General features: G+C 49.6%; 1 protein-coding gene across 1 annotated transcript in view; it reads left to right on the top strand.

Annotated features, from left to right (window-relative positions):
* The window catches only part of SENP5 (SUMO specific peptidase 5), a 61,553-nt gene that overhangs the window by 28,564 nt on the left and 11,267 nt on the right, over window positions 1-21,722 (top strand). The window contains exons 4-6 of the mRNA XM_048506172.1: window positions 190-337; window positions 8,369-8,416; window positions 14,039-14,116. Coding sequence (XP_048362129.1) covers window positions 190-337; window positions 8,369-8,416; window positions 14,039-14,116 — 274 coding nt within the window. The remainder of the gene's footprint in view (window positions 1-189; window positions 338-8,368; window positions 8,417-14,038; window positions 14,117-21,722) is intronic.

Below are 21,722 nucleotides of genomic sequence, written 5' to 3' on the forward strand. Positions count from 1 at the left end.
CTTTCACCTCCTGCATGTGAGCTCCCAAAGGCACCTGGTGGGCCACTGCGAGTAGCAGAGAGCTGGACTAGATGGACTCTGGTCTGATCCAGCTGGCTTGTTCTTATGTTCTTATGTCCACTGGTGCCTCTTGGGTGTGCTGGCGATAACTTGCCCGTCTCTGTCTTAGCTGCTTGAATTCTGTTTCAGAAAGCAATTCATCAGCAAGGAAACCATGAACTATAAAACGAGGCATCCCAAATCTTCCACTTGCAGTTTCCGGGTCTTCTATAATAAGCACATGCTAGATATGGACGATCTGACAACTCTGGAAGGTCAGAACTGGCTCAATGACCAGGTGAGAGAGCGCACGGGGTCTTTGTAAGCTGCTAGAGAGAGAGAGAGAGAGAGAGAGAGAGAGAGAGAGAGAGAGAGAGAGAGAGAGAGCATGCGTTTAGTGTTTCACTTTTGTGATACAGTGACTTGGCTGGCTGATTGGCTTCACTGAGTGTTTCCTGGAGACAGTGGAAATTATTGCTCAGTCTTTGTACCCCATGTACCACTTACGACATTATTGCATAAATTGAATCATAGAGTTTAGAAGAGTGCTCTGTATTATGGACATTCCTCAGCTTTACGGAATCCCCAGTTGAGATGCTCACCTTATAACTACCAGTCAAGGAGAAGAGACTTCTCGGATGGCAGGGCGTTCCTGGGTGTGCCTTTTCTAACCATTCCTGTTCAGCGGCCTCGACGAACCTTTGGTTCTCGAAGCCAGTTCGGAGATTTAGGAGCCAGGCCCTTACTAAATAAAGCCTTCAGCATTATGTGTGACCATGTTGGCCAGTTATAGCTTCAGCAAAGAACAGTGGCCAGAGAGAGGCGGGGTTTTCCTTTTCTACCCTGTTCCCAGTGGTGGGATTCAGCCGGTTTGCACCACTTCGGCAGAACCGGTTGTTAATATGGTGCTTGTAAACAACTAGTTAAATTATTTGAATCCCACTGCTGCCTGGTCCCCACTTGTCTAGCGAGACCAGGGATCTGAGGCTGTTCTACATGGCCTGTAAGACAGAGATGTTCTATCAGGCATATGGCTGCGATTCGGCCTCACTCTCCTGTATTTTTCCATTTTTCCCACCCAATTTCCTTTCTTGCATTGGATATGCAATTAGTGGGTTTTTCCTGCCGTCATTTTAGGCTAGGTTTTAAACGTTGCCATTTATTGATGATATTTACACCCCGCCTGATGCTAGCCCATCTGGGTGTCTTAACAAAGGTAAAAAAAAAAACCCAATAAAACCCCACAATAAAAACATCATGAATAACAATAAAATAACAATATATAAAATTTGGGTGCTGTGTGGTTTCCGGGCTGTATGGCCGTGTTGTAGCAGCATTCTCTCCTGACGTTTCGCTTGCATCTGTGGCTGGCATCTTCAGAGGTCAGGGGAGAATGCTGCTAGAACATGGCCATACAGCCCGGAAACCACACAGCACCCAAGTGATTCCAGCCGTGAAAGCCTTCGACAATATATAAAGTAACAATAAAACAATGAAAACATCATTCTGGGGGAAGAATTAGGACTAATAAAAGGAAACATTTCTTCACACAACGTGTGATTGGTGTTTGGAATATGCTGCCACAGGAGGTGGTGATGGCCACTAACCTGGATAGCTTTAAAAGGGGCTTGGACAGATTTATGCAGGAGAAATCGATCTATGGCTCCCAATCTTGATCCTCCTTGATCTCAGATTGCAAATGCCTTAGCAGACCAGGTGCTCGGGAGCAGCAGCAGCAGAAGGCCATTGCTTTCACATCCTGCACGTGAGCTCCCAAAGGCACCTGGTGGGCCACTGTGAGTAGCAGAGTGCTGGACTAGATGGACTCTGGTCTGATCCAGCAGGCTCTTTCTTATGTTCTAATAAAGTGTAACAAAACAGCAATAAAAATCACATTAAAATAACATCCTCCCGACCAGCAGATGTAGAGGGAGTTTCCAGGAGTATAACCAAATGCCTGGGTGAAGAGGTAGGTCTTCGCCGTGCACCTAAACCCATAAAAGGTAGGTGCATGCTGAATCCTCAAAGGAAGGCTATTCCAGTGCCTGGGGGCAATCCTGGAAAAAGCCTTACACCATCTCCTGCACCTTTCTAGGTGCTAAGGCAGCGATGGCGAACCTATGGCACGGGTGCCAGAGGTGGCACTCGGAGCCCTCTCTGTGGGCACACACACACAGAGTTCATCATGTGGGGGGCGAAAAATCACCCCCCCCCCCACACACACACTGGGCCTCTGAGCATGATGTGCGCACACCACAGTGAGCAGGGAGGACTTGGCTGGCGGGCCTGGTGCCTGTGCTCCGGGTGGCTGCTGCCTGGGGGGGGGGCGCAGAGGGAGGCCAGAGATGCTAGAGAGGAGGGCACAGAGCGGTGTGCGCGGGACTTGCTGGAGGCTAGAGCAGGCTGGCCCCTGCTCAAGCGGGTGGGGTGTAGGAAGAGGGAGCCAACCAGTTTTTTCTAAACTAAAACCTCAGCATTCAGGTTAAATTGCCGGGTTGGCCCTTTGCGATAAATAAGTGGGGTTTGGGTTGCAATTTGGGCACTCGGTCTCAAAAAGGTTCGCCATCACTGTGCTAGGGCAACCTGGCACGGGATTTATCAAGGCTTGCAGTTGGCAGTTCTAAAACGGCTAGGGTTGCAGCCCAGCCTACCCAAGTGCTTTTTAATTCCTTTTTGGGTTACCTAAATTGGGGTAAAAATTTAAACCGAGTAAAATCATTGGGTGACTGCTGGTGGCGCTGGTTACGTGATTCAAGTTAGTTAGTTAGTATTAGTGAGACTGGACCCATTTTTGTGGGAGTTTGTCGGGCTGCTTAGAGGGAGGGAGATTAGTAGGAAATGGGGGCGCCTGCTTTGGGACTGGGAATCCCGGTGGTAATGGGGCGGGGTAAATATAGCGGTAGGCGGTGGCCAGATTATAGAAGGCGGACGAGATATGGGAATGCTCGTTCGCCTTCTGACCTCCGACCTATCTCGAAGAACGAGGATGGCAGGGTCCAGGAATACTCCGCTTCGTCCCTGGTGTTGATAAATGCCAGGTCCATTAATAATAAAACCGCTATACTCCGAGATTTTCTCGGAGGCCAGCAGATGGACCTGGCTTGTGTCACCGAGACCTGGAGTCTTGTGAAGGTGAGACCGTCGCCTTGGGCAGAGGTCAGCCCAGGTTCAGCGATGCCTCCACCGGATCCCTCGCGAACCCGAGGCCGGGGCGGTGGGGTTAACAATGTTCATCCGATGATTCCTATCCCTTTCAGGGCTGCCCAGTCGGAGATCTCTCTGGCATGGATATGTATTGGGTTTTGAGTGGTTGGCCTTGGAGAGGGTTGGCTGTTCTCCTGGTGTACCCGGTTAAGCCTGGCAAAGCGCGGGGAGAACAGCCTTCTGCGGACTGCTGGAGGTGGTGGCAGAACTGGGCATTGCGGTACCCTAGACTTTATAGTCTTGGAGCTGACTTCAATGTCCATGCTCGAGCACCGCCTCGATGTGCAGCTGCTTTCTTGGGACCTGAGTGTCATCCATGGCGACACTGGAGCCTCTCCTTAGTAAATTCTGGCCCCACCCATAAACCCGGTCACAGGCTGGGTGGTCTTCGGGCTAGGGATTGATATGGTGCGTGTCACTCTGTCCGATAGAGTGCCCATGGTCGACCATTACGCCCTGAAGCGAGGTTGGTGGACCACCAGCAGCAGCTCCCGTCTAGGCGACGAGGCTGATTTATGCCACGCCAGCGGAGACTTATGGATCCACTTGGCTTCCTGAATGCTCTGCGGGATCCTGCCCCTGCCCGGCACACTCGATGAGCGAGGTGGGATGACTGGTATTCCCGGCGCCGATGCCATCACGATGTTGTTGCCCGGCCCTCTGCGTCCCGTGTTAGAGGCTCCATGGTATCACCGGAGGAGCTCCATGCCCACATGAAACCGGGCACTCCAGGCGGCTTGAAGCGGAGTGTGGAGGAAATCTCGTGATAGAGCGGCGCGAACATGCCAGGCATCTTATAGGGCGCTTATGAAAGCCTATGGAGATGGCGGCGAAGGGCGAAGAACTTCCTTCTCCTCCTCTCTGCGCATCTGCTGGCTCACGCCCAGCACAATTGTTTCGGTATAATTCGGTCCCTGACCTCCCCTTATCGGAAGAGCTCTGTAAAATCATCAATTGGCTATTAGCTGTGAAGGCATTTATGAGGCTTCTTTGCAGACAAAAAAATCTGCCGTCGGCTCCGCCAGGATCTTCCCTCCACTTTGACTACAATGAGTGAACTGGAGGCTCCCTTGCCGTCTTCGGCCCTTGTTTGGCCCAGTTCTCCCTGCTCTATGAGGTAGCTGTTGACAGGGGCCACTGGCAACACTGTTAGACACTACTACCTTGCCCTCTGGATCCGTGCCTCCTGGCTTATTAAAACCTGCCGAGCGAAGCTACGACCCCCCATCTGTTGAATATCATCAGCCATAGCTCCCTTGCCAGGCAAGGAGTTTTCGGATGGGTTGAAGGAGGCAGTGGTCCATACTCTTGAAAAGACCATCGTTAGATCCAGGGGATCTGGCCAATTACCGCCCGTCTCGAATCTTTTCGTTTCTGGGGAAGGTAATTGAGAGAAGTGGTGTTGGAGCAGCTTCAGGAGCTTCCTGGATGACTTGCATCGTGCCTTTGACCCTACTTCCAGTCCGGCTTCCGTGCTGGAGCACGAGTGGCCGAGGAGAGCCCCGGTTCGTCGCCCGTCCACAGATACCAGCTCCGTATGCGGCTTGACCAGAAGGCGGATCGGCGCTGCTGGTTTTGTTAGATCTTACACTTGGGCGTTTGATGTGGTCGATCCACGACCTTTTGACCCCACCGCCTGGCGTTTCCGGGATCACTGGCGCACTGTCCTTCAATGGATTGCCTCGTTTCTCGGGACCCGTTGCCAGCAAGTTGTAGTGCGGGGACCGAAGCCTCTCGGAGGTGCCCACTTCAATGTGGGGATTGCCTCAGGGCCTGCACTGTCCCGCTATTATTTAACATCTATATGCGACCACTTGCTCAGCTGGAAGTGCGGAGCTTTGGGCTGATTTTGTCACCGAATGCAGGCTGATGACACTCAGCTCATTCTGTTGATGGAGGGAGCTGTCCGGCCCTGCAGCTCTACAGCATTGTTTGGAAGCTGATTGCGGCTGGTTGGTTACAGCAGAGCAGGCTGAAACTGAATCCATCGAGAGCCGAGGAGATCCTTTGGCTGGAGCCGCAGGGGGGAGGCAGGGGATTTCAAGCAGCCGGAGTGGGAGGGGAGACCATTTTGGCGCCGGCCCCCTCTGTCCGCAGTCTGGGGGGTCCACCTGGATTCGATCTCTTTCAATGGGGGGGCCAGGTGGCCCTTGTAACCCGAGACTGCATTTTCCATCTTCGGCAGGCCCGGCGGCTGGCCCCTTCACTCTCTCAGGCAGACCTGGCCACTGTGATACATGCAGCGGTCACCTCCAGGGCTTGACTGGTGCTTAACTTTCGCTCTACGCGGGCCTCCCCTTGCGCCTGATTCGGAAACTGAAACTGGTCAACGCATGCAGCGGCGTTTGCTCACAGGGGAAGCCTTCTGTGATCATATTCCAACCTGTGCTCGCCAGCTGCACTGGCTTCCAGTGGAATTCGAATCATCTTCAAGGTGTGGGTTTTAACCTTTAAGCGCCTTACGCTGACCTGGGGCCACCCTCGTATCTGAGACCGCATTACCCCATATGCCCTACTGCGGCCTCTGCGATCAGCAGAACCGGCCAATTTACTAGCGGATTCCCTGGCCCCTCGATGATAGCGGCTGGCCTCCACACGGGCCAGGACGCTGCTGACCCTGGCCCCAGCCTGAGTGGAACACTCTTCCTCCAGCTGTCCGGGCCCTGCTTGAGGACCTTGATGAATTCCGCAGGGCCTGTAAGACCGAGGTTGTTCCACGAGACGCTTGCTGGAGTGTCCAGTGGCTGAGTGAAGCCCCGCTTCTTCCTCCCCCTCTCCTTCCCCCCCTGCATCTTCTTGCACATACCATCTGTTGCACTTTACCACCTATTATCCTCCCAGAGAGGAACCTGACCCCTCCCTTTTCTTTTTACTGGGGTGATCTTAATTGAATTGGCCATAATAGGGCACCTATTATGATGCTAACCGCTGTTTTTAAGTAGCTTTTAATGGATTTTAGTATTATATTGTTGTTATCGATTTAATTAATTGTATATGTGAATGTTGTTCACCGCCCAGGGCCCCCAGGGGATGGGGCGGTTTATAAATTGAAACAATAAATAAATAAATAAATAAATTTTATTTCGCAGTCCAGATCACTTCTGTGGTCGCAGTGTGAGAAAATGGCTTGATCCGAACCCAATGGGATCCATTTTTAACTACATGGAGAAATGAGAGAGTGAAGATCAAAGTCTTAGAACTGAAATGTAATCCTATTAGGATTAAGCCCTACTGTGTCAACATTTTTTGCTCAACAGAATGAGAGAATGAAACCCGCAAATACGAAGCCAATCGCAAAAAAGTGAAACAAGACAAAACTGCAAAGCGATAATTATAACGTCTTTATTATGTTCATCTGCTGCATTACGGGGGGCTTGCGTCTGTTTCTAGAAATGAGAAGTGAAATTCTCAGGAGATGTGAGCTTGGTGTGCGTACTTAAGGAAATGATATTTAAATCCTACAGTGTTTGAGCAAACATCTCCTGTTATATCAACTTGTCTTTATCTCCGGGATTCCAGCAGTTACACGTAAATTAGGATGTGGTGGGTTTTCCGGGTTGTATGGCCGGGTTCCAGTAGAACACGGACATACAACCCAGAAAACCCACAACATCCTAGTGATTCCGACGGTGAAAGCCTTCGACAAAATATGCAAACTGCTACACACTGGGAGGTTAGATCCAGACTTTGTATCCTTCTGGCAGAAAGGAGGATGTAATTTCTGCTAATTCTGAAAAGATCAGGCTAGCCCAGGGGCCTGCAACCTTCGGCTCTCCAGATATTAATGAACTACAATTCCCATCAGCATGCCAATTGGCCATGCTGACAGGGGCTGATGGGAATTTTAGTTCATGAACATCTGGAGAGCCGCAGGTTGCAGACCCCTGGACTAGCCTGACCCGTCCAGATCAGGGTGCTAGCGAGGGTACCATCTGCTAAAGCACTTGGTTTATTCGGTTCCTGCCATACTTGTTTCTAGCAGAAGATCTAAGTGCGGTTTCTGCGTTCTTCAACAGAAGTTAAAGCAGCGTGCTTCCACGTTTTAAAAAGTCCAGATTCTTTTTTAGCATTACAGAACCTAATTTAAGGGCCTCCTTCGTCAAAACCATTGTTTTGGGCCCTGTTAAGCATAGAATGGTGGCAAAAGAGCATTTGTATTGCCTCTAATGGCTATCAGCAAGACTTGCCTTTTTCTACAGTTGTGCCCGCCAGCAGCAGTGGCGTAGGAGGTTAAGAGCTCGTGTATCTAATCCGGAGGAACCAGGTTTGATTCCCAGCTCTGCGGCCTGAGCTGCGGAGGCTTATCTGGGGAATTCAGATTAGCCTGTACACTCCCACACACACCAGCTGGGTGACCTTGGGCTAGTCACAGCTTCTCGGAGCTCTCTCAGCCCCACCCACCTCACAGGGTGTTTGTTGTGAGGGGGGAAAGGCAAGAAGATTGTCAGCCCCTTTGAGTCTCCTACAGGAGGGAAAGGGGGGATATAAATCCAAACTCCTCTTCCTCCTCCTCCTCCTCTTCTTCCTCCTCCTCCTCCTCCTCCTCCTCCTCCTCTTCTTCTTCTACTTCTTCTTCTTCTTCTTCTACTTCTTCTTCTTCTACTTCTTCTACTTCCTCCTCCTCCTCCTCCTCCCGTGGCAGCACTGAACAAGAAAGAGAATAGTGGGTGCAACTGCAGAAAAAGGCAAGTCTTGTGGTAGCCATTAGAGGCGATATAAATGCTCTTTTATCACAGTTCTGTGTTCAACAGTGCAGAGAATAATGGTTTTTGATGAAGGCGGCGCTTAAATAAAATTCTTTAATGCTAAGAGAGAATGGAAAGGGCGGGGGGGCCCCAACAGAACATTCCAACACAAAGAAGGTCCAGGAAAACGTGGCGGATTAATTCACAGATCTCCTGAAACCTTTTTGTGGAGAAAGGTCAATCTAAAATTGGCTGAGGTTATAACTACCCTGCTTATGAATAGTTGGAGCTAGCATGATATAGTGGTTGGTCTCAGTTGAAACCCAGGTACAAATACCCTCTTTGGCACGGCAGAGCTAATGAGCGACTGTTGTGAGCTGCCTACTGAACCTTTCTTGTGATGTTTCTCCGATAACATATTCTTGCCTGAACAATTTCAGATCATCAACATGTACGGCGAGCTAATAATGGACGCCGTTCCTGAAAAAGTAAGCACTTTTTAAATACACAAATCGGCCTGGATGGATTAGGGAGAAGTGGTGTAAAAATCTGACTTGATAGAATGAAGAAAGTTGATATGAAAAAAGTTTTCCACTTTTTGCAAATGCGCAGAGCCGATTCCTAGCATATTACACTATGCTGGTCATTCATTCCTTTTACATATCAGCTGTCTTGTAGAGTACAAATAACAATGTTGTGGGTCCCTTGTTCATCTGAGTGTGATATTTGCCTTCATTGAAAATACATGTATATCACCCGAGGCAGTATGTTCTCGCTTAGTGGTTAAGAGCAGGTGCACTCTAATCTGGAGAACCAGGTTTGATTCCCTGCTCTGCCACTTGAGCTTTGGAGGCTTATCTGAGGATTTAATTAGCCTGTGCACTCCAACACAGGCCAACTGGGTGACCTTGGGCTAGTCACAGCTCTTCGGTGCTCTCTCAGCCCCACCTACCTCACAGGGTGTTTGTGGTGGGGGGAGGGGGGAAGGGAAAGGAGATTGTAAACCCCTTTGAGTCTCATCACAGGAGAGAAAGGATGGGGGTATACATCCAAACTCTTCTTCCTCTTAGCCTCAAATGCTTCCTTATGGATCAGCCCAGCTTCCTTTGCGCATTCAAGACGTGAGCCACAGACATGAGCCACCGGTGCCACCATAGAAGGAACAGTGCATTGACTCAGTTTATGATAGCAAACAGGCCAATGTGGTAGAGAGCAAGGGCTGATCCAGGTACTCTCTGTTATGGCACAGTTTTTCAGTGAAAAAGCTCAAGAGCCTTAAGCTGGTATGACCTTTAAAGCCCCTCCCAGTCTGCGATTCACATATTTGCAGGACCGCCTCCTTCCATACACCTCTGGGCACCTACTATAGTCCTCAGTCAGCCACCTGTCTGCTATCCCACCACTTCAGGTGGCCCCATTGGTATCGACCACTGCCCAGGCCTTTTGCATTGTGACTCTGCCCTATGGAACGGGCTCCCTTATTGGCCCTCCTTGGAGATCTTCAGGAGCACTGTAACTCCTGCTTATTTTCAAAGACTTTTGAGGGAGTTTGAAATGGCAGTTATCTTCTGAGGGAGGGGGTTTGCTATTTTATTTTTGGTTCTTAAACCAAAACATGTTTATCTGGTTTTGTAAGCCTCTTTGAACTACAGGGTAAAGTGAGATATAAGTATTTTCATAAATGTAAAACAAATGTTTGATACTGGAAGCCTTTCATTTGAAAAGGTCAGTGGTCATGTTGGATGGCTTAGTTTTCAAGCAGCCAGCCCCGCTATCTGATTTTTTGTTGGTTTTCTAACCATCAGCTTGTGTACATAAAATCTGAGTTGATGCCCTCGTCCCAGGAGAACTGTCCCACCACAATTAAATGTACTGTATTTGTGCCTGCTGTTAAATGCCGGTGTTCAAACCAAGCTTCTTGGCTAAAGCTTTCTGGGATAATGCTCTTAAACTGCCCATTACAGCTAATAACTCATCATGCTTTGACAAAGTAATCAGATCTGGGGTGCTGTGTGGTTTCTGGGCTGTATGGCCGTGTTCTAGCAGCATTCTCTCATGACGTTTCGCCTGCATCTGTGGCTGGCATCTTCAGAGGATCTGAAGGATCCAGAGGATGCCAGCCACAGATGCAAGCAAGCTGGCCACTAGAATGCGATGCTAAACCAAAGCCAACAATGTCTAGACGTGAAAACTAACCGACAATACATTAATCAGATCTGACTTGCCCTCTTCCCCTGGCCCCGGCAAATTTTATTCTTGGGGAATACAGAATCAAGAGTTTTAACGTTTTCCTTGCTGGGGATAAAAGGGGCCGCAGTGTCCGTGCAAGATTTCGCTTCTTGTTTGGTGTTTGTGGAAGGAAGTCCTTTTGTTACCAGATCGACCCGTGGTGGGTTTTCCAGCTCTGTCCTTCCTGCCAACTCTTGGGGTGCCCAGCAGTGCTGAGCCTATTCTCTGAGCCGGCTGATGCATCCACAGGGACAGAAAACCTTGCCTCATCTTGCCCTTGCCCATATCTGCTTTGCAAAATACCCGGCTCACACACTTCCTGAAGGGATTAAGGTGAAACCGGGCCTTCTGCTGTGGAAAGCATTCCCATCTCCAGCCTTGGCCTTTTGACCTTACTGAAGACAAAGAACCTGCTAATATATTTGCTCCAAGCTGTTTCCTGTCAGCTCAGCTCTAATCCTGATTTCTTCCTCTCTCCAAAGACCTGCCTCATTTACATTGTCAGCTGTAATTTAATCAGCAGCCTACCCCCTTTTTGGGCGCTCCCCGCTTAGCCACTTAAGCCAAGTGCTCAACCCATTAGTTTAATGTCCCAGAACTTAAGTTTTATGTCTCTGTTTTGTCTTTTCCTGCAAAGGCAAGGTTTCTCTTTGTCTTGGGAGGTTAAGGGTCTCTTTGCACCACCAGAGGGCCCAACCTTCAGTATAAATTAGCCCCTTGCCCAACACCCAAGGCCCAGGACTTCTGAGTCTGCCTTTGGGTTCAGTTGTGCTGCTTGCCATCTGCTTTCTCCCTCTCCTTCTTGGAGCTCAGTGTGGGCACGGGCACTCTGCTTTCCTGGCCTCCGCCTCCAGGAACAGGTTGAGTAACCCTTCCTCCACAGATTCCTCTATCCCCAATCTATCCCCTCAACTCTGTATACAGTTTAGGACTGTGTGTGTGTGTGTTCTGCTGCTGTGTTTATTGTGTGCTTGTAGAAGATGAGTTTGGATTTATATCCCCCCTTTCTCTCCTGTAGGAGACTCAAAGGGGCTGACAATCTCCTTGCCCTTCCCCCCTCACAACAAACACCCTGTGAGGTGGGTGGGGCTGAGAGAGCTCTCAGTGACGCCCAAAAGGTCCACCCAGCTGGCGTGAGTGGGAGTGCACAGGCTAATAATCCTCCACAACTTGTTTGGTGTTTCTCTTTAATAAAATGGACAAACTTTATTTGCTCTCCTGCGGATTTCTTGCTTGAGCAACTCTCAAGTTGGCAACAAAGTTCCTATCCTGCCCGTCCCCTTGCTAAGCCAAAGGTCTGCTTTCATTAATTTCCCAACTAAAAGGGACAGAAACTCCCCCCCCCCCACCACCATTTCGGGTTAACACTTTGAATTTGGAAATGTGACTGTTCGGCATAGTGGTCAAGAGCAGGTGGATTCTAATCTGGAGAACGGGGTCTGATTCCCCACTCCTCCGCCTGAGTGGCAGAGGCTTATCTGGTGAACCAGATGTGTCTCCGCACTCCTACATTCCCTGCTGGAGTGACCTTGGACAGGTCACAGTCTTATCAGGACTCCTCTCAGCCCCACCTACCTCACAAGGGGTCTGTTGTGGGGAGAGGAAGGGGAAGGAGTTTGTAAGCCACCTTGAGTCTCCTTACAGGAGAGAAAAGGGGGGGGGGTCGAAATCCAAACTCTTGTTCTTGGTTTCTTGGACCCTCACATGCAACCTTGATCACCTTGTTACTGATTCACAGCTCCAGATGCTCATGGCTGATCTCGCATGAGTGTGTTAGACAGTCTTCCATCAACTCACATGTAAAGCACTCCTCACATGTAAGGAGCAGCAGTGGCATAGGAGGTTAAGAGCTCGTGTATCTAATCTGGAGGAACCGGGTTTGATTCCCAGCTCTGCCGCCTGAGGTGTGGAGGCTTATGTGGGGAATTCAGATTAGCCTGTGCACTCCCACACACGCCAGCTGGGTGACCTTGGGCTAGTCACAGCTTCTTGGAGCTCTCTCAGCCCCACCTACCTCACAGGGTGTTTGTTGTTGTGGAGGGGGGAAGGGCAAGGAGATTGTAAGCCCCTTTGAGTCTCCTACAGGAGAGAAAGGGGGGATATAAATCCAAACTCCTCCTCCTCCTCCTCCTCACTCTCCTCCTCCTCTTCTTCTTCTTCTTCTTCTTCATGTTCTTCTTCTTCATGTTCTTCATGTTCTTCATGTTCTTCATGTTCTTATGTTCTTCTTCCCACATCTCTGGTGGGTTTGTGGCACTAGCTGGTGGCCTTTTCCTTGCACTAGGGCAGGGGTCTGCAACCTGTGGCTCTCCAGATGTTCATGGACTACAATTCCCAGCAGTCCAGTTGGCCATGCTGGCAGGGGCTGATGGGAATTGTAATCCATTAACATCTGGAGAGCCACAGGTTGCAGACCCCTGCACTAAGCAAACAGGACCATCTGTTTGGTCTTTGGCCTCGGGTGCCATAAACGGTCATTGCAGTATTGACTTTTATGAACGAGATCCTACTCCAGCAGACCACTGTTGTTAGCCTCGCTCGGCGGGCTGTGTGGGTGAGAATCCTATGAACAACAAGCTGGGGAACTCTTGTGGAATCATGGGAGGGGGTAACAATTTGGAAAGCCCACCCCACACACTCAAAACCCAGACCTCTCAGGGGCTTGTGCTGGCCAGGGGCCTTGCTGGCTGTCGAGGAGGGTTGTTAGCTCACCCTCACTGGCAGTATTTAAGCATCAGCTGGACAAACACTTATCAGGGATGCTTCAGGCTGACCCTGCCTTGAGGGGAGGGGGTGGTGGTGGTTGTACTACATAGCCAGTATGGCCCCTTCCAACTGTAGGATTCCATCTCCCTCTGAACCCCTCCTCAAGCATATACTTGCATAGCACAAAGAAGAGGAAGAAGAGTTTGGATTTATATCCCCCCTTTCTCTCCTGTGATGAGACTCAAAGGGGTTTACAATCTCCTTGCCCTTCCACCCTCACAACAAACACCCTGTGAGGTGGGTGGGGCTGAGAAACTCCCGGCTGTGACTAGCCCAAGGTCACCTCCAGCTGGGCGTGATGATAATGGGAGTGCACAGGCTAATCTGAATTCTCCAGATGTCAGCCTGCCCCAAAGCTGACTTCAGAAGCCGGGAATAAACTTCGGTTCCTCCAGATTAGAATGCACCTGCTCTTAACCACTACGCCACTGCTGCTCGATAATAAGATAACAAGGCATTACATTTTAATTGGGACTGGGTTTCTCTTCCGTTAAAAGCGTGAGATTGACTCAGTGTCTCAGCGTACTGTAGCAAGTAGCCTTGATCTTCCGAAAGAAAGGCAGCTGACCTCTTGCGCTTGGTCACTGGTTGGCTCCACTGCTTATAGTTCTCTCTCTGTGTACTTGGATTCATCTAGGCATGTCTGCCAAAATGCAGAACTAGCGTACTGGAGAGTTCAGCATGTTGGACTTAGGACCGCCAGCAACCTGGGTTGAAACTCCACTAACTCATGAGATTTGCTGACTAACCATTTGTCTGACTAAGCTGCTCACTGCAAGGATAAAATGGAAGGGAGGGGGACAGTGTTCACCCCTCTGAGCTTTTTCGGGGAGGGAGGGTGGAATGACGATGTTGAGGTGGGGAGTGTTGAGGGGTGGGGAGTGTTGGGGAGTGGGGAGTGTTGAGGGGTGGGGAGTGGGAGTATTGAGGGGTGGGGAGTGGGAGTGGGACAATGTTGAGGGGTGGGGAAGCAAAAGTTGCAATAAAATTGTCACCTGACTCTAATGCGGGCATTCCTTTCGGACGTTTCTCAGTCCTGAAGACCCTGAATGCGTGCTTGAGTCACTTTCTGTCTTGTTTGATCGGTAAACTCTCTTCTTGCCTTGTCTCCACAGGTTCATTTCTTCAACAGCTTTTTTCATAGACAGCTGGTAACCAAAGGATATAACGGGGTTAAACGATGGACTAAAAAGGTAGGCTTCTTGGTGCTGCCAATTCTACCACACAATAAATATTGGGAAGCGCTTTTGTGAATGAATTTGAAACCAGCGACGTCTCCAGCATGGTGCAGAGTGGTTAAGAGTGGTGGACTCTTAAGTTGGAGAACTCGCTTGTCTGTTCCTCCCCACGAATCTGCCGGTGACCTTGGGCCAGTCTCGGTTCTCTCAGAACTCTCTAAGCCCCCACCTACCTCACAAGGGATCTGCTATGGGGAGAAGAAGGGAAAGGAGTTTGTAAACTGCTTTGGAACTCCTGAAACGTAGATAAAGGCACGGTGTAAAAACCGGTTCTTCTTCAAGAAGGCCCAAGTTGGTAGCTTCTTTAAATGTGTTGCTCTTTTTCTGTGGAAGCCTTAAAACCACTGTGGCAGGGGTGTGCCGCCCAGGGGGACATATGGGGTCAAATATCCCTGGACTGCAGCCATTTAGTCGTGGGGGTGGGGCAGAAAATCACCCCCACCCCCCTCCTCCCCGGGTCCATACACCGGGGTCCCCGGGTCCATAGATCCCGCATCCCTCACTGGGCCGCCAACAAGGGAGGCTTACCACTAGCCGATAATGTTTTTTCAGCACCGTGAACAGGCATATCTAGGGCAGTGGTGGCGAACCTTTGGCACTCCAGATGTTATGGACTACAATTCCCATCAGCCCCTGCCAATTGGCCATGCTGGCAAAGGCTGATGGGAATTGTAGTCCCATAGCCCTGGAGATCTGGAAGGTCACTTTCCTACACGATGATCTAGGGAAACGCCGTAGCCTGGTGCAAAATTCGGAATTCCCTGATCACCCTCTTAATATGCGGTGACCACCCTCCCCCACCACGACCAAACAACTTTTTTTTGTACCTTTATTGAAGTCAAAGTTGTTTTGGTAGGTGCATTAATTCGAGAATAACCCACTCTCTGAAGGCGATGGGAAGCAGCTCTGCACCAGGCTACATTTTCCCTAGATATGCCTGTTCACGGTGCTCAAAACATTTGGAGTTAGTGGCAGCCTCCCTCTTTGTTGGCGGCCCAGTGAGGGATGCGAGATCTACTCCTTTTGCCCCGAGGTCTTGTAGACACATTCCGGATTCACTCCACGCAACCCGTCTCCTGTTCTACAGGGTTAATCGTGTCGTGCATGCTGTAGTTTTTGGCGAGAACAGCTGACTTCTGCAACCTGTATGAATATGCAGGATGAAGTTTTGCATAATGTCGCTCCTCTTGAATAATAACTGAAGAGGCATAGTTGTGGAGTGAGGTTGTGTTTTGCATGCAAAAGGTATCTGGCTCCAGGCCTGGCATCTCCAGTTCAAACAATCGGCCGTGGTAGATCCTTCTGGAATCCTTGGGGAGCTGCCTTCTCCTGGAAAACAGTGAATACGTGGTCTTACTCTGGTTTACGGCAGTTTCATGCTTCCTCTACACACGCTAGTCCCGCCCAAACATGACACATAATATATACACCCATTCTACCAAGAACAGAATGAACAACAAGAAGAAGAGTTTGGATTTATATCCCCCATTTCTCTCCTGCAGGAGACTCAAAGGGGCTGACAATCTCCTTTCCCTTCCCCCCTCACGACAAACACCCTGTGGGGTAGGTGGGGCTGAGAGAGCTCTGAGAAGCTGTGACTAGCCCAAGGTCACCCATCTGGCGTGAGTGGGAGTGCACAGGCTAATCTGAATTCCCCAGATAAGCCTCCACAGCTCAGGCGGCAGAGCGGGGAATCAAACCCGGTTCCTCCAGATTGATGCACGAGCTCTTAACCTCCTACGCCACTGCTGCTCCTAGCCTGTTGCACCAGCAGGGTTGTAGCCGTTAAGAGCAGCAACAGTGGGCTCTTCATCGTGAGAGCCAGGTTCGATTCTCTACTCCTCCAGATGAGCGGTGCACTCTTATCTGGCGACCTGGATTTGTTTCCTTGCTCCTTCACATGAAGCCTGTTGGGTGACCTTGGGCCAGTCCAAGTTCTCTGCAAACTCTCAGTCCCATGTACTTCACAACGTTCCGTTGTAGGGAAGGGAAGGAGTTTTTCCAGCACGGCACAGCAAAACCTTTATTAGGCATAAGTTAAAATCTCTACAAACAATAATTCTGTACATAAGTACAAAATAGTCTTAATATCCAGGTTGTAATAAAATATTATATTCAGTTCAATAAGCCTTTATTGGCATATACACGATAGTATAAAAATACAGTTCCAGTTAAAAAGTGAATAGTGAAAAACGTCGCGTTTGTCATACATTCAGTTTACAAACTTCTGACAAAAACTTTGCCACTATAAGGCAACAATGAAAATCCTGACAATTTAAAAGCGTAACTACTTTATCTGATTCAGTATAATCAATCATAGGGTCTATAGCTTGGGATAACAGGCTGGATCGGAGTTCTTGGTATAATAAGCAGTTCAGGAGAATGTGTGGGATGGAATCCAGCTGTCCTATGCTACAGGGACAGAACCTCTTATCGCTTGGAAGACCTTTAAGTCTTCCTCTATGTAGCGGAGATGGCATGATGTTAAATCTAGCCAGCATATAGGCTCTCCTGTGTATGGGATTTGTGAGCGCTGTAATATAATAGGCTGGGTATCCCTGGGTGAAAGGAATTGACATATTTGTTGGTGAGCAAGATAAAATATTATATATACAAAACATCGAATATATGACATATTGTTTAACGTCAGACAGTTAAAGTCCATTTACATTAGGGAACGGCTGACGTTTGTCATTTTATTAAATCACACGTAAGCCCGTGTATTTGTAACTTATATGAGTACCTAAGCTCAGGTTTTTGGTAACATTTGTTGTTTATTACTTATGCTAAGAAAGTTGCCACCTTGAGAGTTATTTCAGGGGACCGATCATTTTAGTAAATAAGGTACTGTGTATGTTGCAGGTAGGCTAGGTTTTGTTTTAAGAAGCGGAGTAATATAAATACTACGTAGAGAAGACTAGAATTGACAGTTCAGAAGAATATGCTGGATTGAATCCACTTCGTTTAATGAGCATGGACACCTTCTCTCTGAGATTGGTATGCCTTGATTTCATCAGGAAGGAGTTTTTAAGCTGCTTTGAGACTCCTTACAGAAGTGGGGTATACCTCCAAACTCTTCTCCTGAACAATCCAGATAGGTCAGGCGTCTTCAGCTGGGTTGAAACATGGGGCGAACCTCCTTGCAAGATTCCGTTCGTTCGGATGCAGCACAAAAGCATTAAGCATAAGCATTTTATGGTCATTGTGCACGCACAACGAAATTTACAGCAGCATTCCTCGATGCATACAATTTCAGGCTCATGCCCCATCCTCACTTTCCCCTTCCTCCACCCATCCCTACACAGCCCCAAACACATCAACACGAAGCCACGGAGTTCAGCATAGCCACAGCTCTAGAGTAAAAGCTGTCTCTAAGCCTCTTTGTCCTAGTTTTGATAGACCTGTATCGTCTGCCGGATGGCAACAGTTCAAAAAGAGAGTGTGCTGGATGAGACGGGTCTCTCAGAATATTTTGGGCTTTCTTTAGGCTTCGGGCATTATAGAGTTCTTCCAAGGAGGGGAGAGGGCAGCCGATAAGAGGAGAGGAGACGTCTGAGGGGGGATATGATTGAAGTCTATAAAATTATGCATGGGGTTGAAAATGTTGACAGGGAGAAATTTCCTCTCACAATGCACTAGAACCAGGGGCATTTCATTGAAAATGCTGGGGGGAAGAATTAGGACTAATAAAAGGAAACACTTCTTCACGCAACGTGTGATTGGTGTTTGGAATATGCTGCCACAGGAGATGGTGACGGCCACTAACCTGGATAACTTTAAAAGGGGCTTGGACAGATTTACGGAGGAGAAGTCGATCTATGGCTACCAATCTTGATCCTCTTTGATCTGAGATTGCAAATGCTCTGTAACGAGTCCAGGTTAGCTTTCGGGGAGCAACAGCCGCATGAAAGGCCCTTGCTTTCACCTCCTGCAGGTGAGCTCCCAAAGAAAGAGCACCTGGTGGGCCACTGCGAGTAGCAGAGAGCTGGACTAGATGGACTCTGGTCTGATCCAGCTGGCTTGTTCTTATGTTCTTATGTTCTTATGATAATCCTCTGTGCAGTAGTGATCACCCTTTGGAGCGCCTTCCTATCTGCCACTGTGCAACTGGAGAACCATACACAGATGCAGTAGGTTAAGACACTCTCTACAGCACAGCGTGCAAAACTCCCACTCTCCTGGGAATTGTTGCGGTGGGTGTTTCAGTCAGTGTGTCGCCATTGTGTCTGATACAATAATGTATTCCACAGTGTGGCAGTATCTGACATTTCGCTAGAGAAGCTGGGAAGCATTGGAATCTTTGGAGGAAGGAAGCTAGGCTGGCCCGGGCTAATGTAATTCAACTCATTACAATGGTGCGTTGTGGGTATTACAGCCCCATCCCAGGGGCCGGGGGCCTGGTTTGCCGCTACTTGAGCCGTGACCCCAAGGAGGCTTGCCAGTGGCGTGGGAAGGCTTGCAATGTGAAAAGCGGCCCTGCTGTCGGAAGGTCCCACTGGGACTTAATGGATCTTCACGCCAGCTTTCTGGTGGCGTCAGTCCCAATCCTAGGCCGCTGACGTAACAGCGGCAGCATCTGGGAGGGAGCCGACTAATGGCCAAGCTCCTAGACCAGTGGTGGCGAACCTTTGGCACTCCAGATGTTATGGACTACAATTCCCATCAGTTCCCAATTGGCCATGCTGGCAGGGGCTGATGGGAATTGTAGTCCATAACATCTGGAGTGCCAAAGGTTTGCCACCACGGTCCTAGACCATCCCCACACTGCAGGTGGTGGCTGTGGGAGCACAGGGATGCCCAGGAGGGCCACGCCGGCTACGTGCCAACAGATTTGCCCCTTTGCCAGGGCAAGTGGCCCGGGGAGGGCAAATATGCCAGAGCAACCGCATGCCGCTCCCACTGGCAGATTTGCCCCCTCCCCTTGGGTGGGGCTGTTAGTCTCTAAGGATGTTTGCAGGACCATTTCCTTCCTTCCTTCCTTCCTTCCTTCCTTCCTTCCTTCCTTCCTTCCTTCCTTCCTTCCTTCCTTCCTTCCTTCCTTCCTTCCTTCCTTCCTTCCTTCCTTCCTTCCTTCGGCATCCTTTCCTCTCATCCTTCCTTCCTTCCTTCCTTCCTTCCTTCCTTCCTTCCTTCCTTCCTTCCCAGCCCGCCTGCCCCCTGCCCCGCCTCGCCCTCCTGCCCTTCCTTTCTTCCTTCCTTCCTTCCTTCCTTCCTTCCTTCCTTCCTTCCTTCCTTCCTTCCTTCCTTCCTTCCTTCCTCCCTTCCTTTCCTTCTCCCTTCCTTCCTTCCTCCTTGCCGTCCTTCCTTCCTTCCTCTTACCTCCTCCTTCCTTCCCTAAAGCCCATTGCTTCTTCCCTTCCGCTATTCCTTCCTTCCTTGGCTCTTTTTTATGTTTTCATTTATAAAATAATTCGGGTTTTATATGCCGCCCACTCCCGAAGGACTCTGGAGTGGTGGAACAGCAGTAATAAAACAACAATTACATTTAAACCCCATTAAAACCACAAATAAACAAAATTACATTGGCGTCCAGCAGAAAAACTTCATAAACCCACCCTGGAAAGAAACAAGATGAGAGAGCGGAGGGCCCCCATAAGTATTAAGGGCCCATTTGGAGATTAAGTAAAGTAGGGAAAGGGGTGCTCAATCTTAGCCCCAAAGCCCGGTCAGGAACACATTGGGTCTTACAGGGCGTGCTTGGGAGAACTCTCCAAGATCCCGCAGGGCCCGGATAGTTGGTGGTAAGGTGTTCCACCAGGCAGGGGCCAGAGCTGTAAAGGCCCTGGTCCGGGTAGAGGCCAGCTGCATCCCTGTGCACCAACTATGGTTCTCAGGCGGCCATCTGTTGGCTGAACCATCACTTCGTTCGGCCCGTCTCACGTCGACTGGAGTCCGGGCCTTTTCCATCAGGGCTCCAGGTCTGTGGAGTGGGCTCCCTGGAGTGGTGATGGGGGTGGTGGGGGTCTTCTTGGGGATCTTCAGAGGGCGCTGCAAAGCCTGCCTGTGTGACAGTGGATTGAAAGGGCATTATTCTGCATGTGCGGAAGGGGCCCAAGAGTGGCTTCATCAATGCCTGCAAACTTTATAACGTAGCTCTGGTAGTCCGGGTGCCTTGTTTAATTTCACTTGCTTTATAGCTTCAACTAACGTACGTGGCGTAGTAGTTAAGAGCAGGTGCACTCTAATCTGGAGAACCGGGTTTGACTCCCCATTCTGCCGCTTGAGTTGTGGAGGCTTATCTGGGGAATTCAGATTAGCCTGTGCACTCCAACACATGCCAGCTGGGTGACATAAGAACATAAGAACAAGCCAGCTGGATCAGACCAGAGTCCATCTAGTCCAGCTCTCTGCTACTCGCAGTGGCCCACCAGGTGCCTTTGGGAGCTCACCTGCAGGAGGTGAAAGCAAGGGCCTGCTGTTGCTGCTGCTGCTGCTGCTGCTCCTGAGCACCTGGTCTGTTAAGGCATTTGCAATCTCAGATCAAGGAGGATCAAGATTGGTAGCCATAGATCGACTTCTCCTCCATAAATCTGTCCAAGCCCTTTTTAAAGCTATCCAGGTGAGTGGCCATCACCACCTGTGGCAGCATATTCCAAACACCAATCACCTGTTTGCGTGAAGAAGTGTTTCCTTTTATTAGTCCTAATTCTTGGGCTAGTCACAGTTCTTTGCAGCTCTCTCAGCCCCACCCACTTCACGGGGTGTTTGTTGTGGGGGGTGGGTGGGTGAGGGAAAGGAGATTGTAAGCCCCTTTGAGTCTCCTTACAGGAGAGAAAGGGAGGATATCAATCCAAAAAACCCCTCTCTCATTCCATTTTCAAGATTAGATTGTTCATGACGTCCTGTTGCCTTTGAGAGAACTTCGGTAGGTTTTTAGGCGGCTTCTTAAACCACAAGCCAGCCCTGATGTAGCCTTGGCTTAAAGAAAGGCCTTGCTGGAGCCCCGGATACATCTGAACAGCTCCATCACTTCTGCATCCCTGGGCTTAAGGCATGCCAAAACGCAGGGAGGATGCTCCGTCCTCCGGTACTTCCGCTTCTACAAAATTGTGACCGCCTCAATAGCTGGCCGAGGCCGACCCTCTTCAAATTCTTTCGAGATTAAAAAAAAACCCCAATCCTCGTTTTGTCAGCGCTTGTTAAAACAGGGCTTCGTCAATCGGAAGGTACGGTTCTGCCACTTGGAATGGGAAATTAAATTGGATTTTGTTACTTATCTTGCACGCTAGAACACCGCTTTGTGGCTTTCCCTGCTTTTGTGTCAGGGATTCTGAACTCAGCTGCAAATGCGTGTTTCGCCCGACTGGATTTTAATTAAACTTAAAGTGGGTGTGCTTGTTCCTCTTACCCCAGAATAAAAAACATCTTTTCCCCACCACCTTATCCACAGGCTTCGATTAACTTGTTGTGCGACTTTTGTGTTTGTTTGGTTGGTGCCGCCTGGTGCGGCCCAGCGACAGAGACAAGAGTTTCAGGTTGAAAAGCTTTCGTCGCGCACTTGGCTGGGCAGACTGTGCGCAGTCTTGGAGACCCCCCCCCCAGGGGCATACATTGAAAATGC

The sequence above is a fragment of the Sphaerodactylus townsendi genome, linkage group LG08, assembly GCF_021028975.2.
Source record: "Sphaerodactylus townsendi isolate TG3544 linkage group LG08, MPM_Stown_v2.3, whole genome shotgun sequence".
Classification (NCBI taxonomy): domain Eukaryota; kingdom Metazoa; phylum Chordata; class Lepidosauria; order Squamata; family Sphaerodactylidae; genus Sphaerodactylus; species Sphaerodactylus townsendi.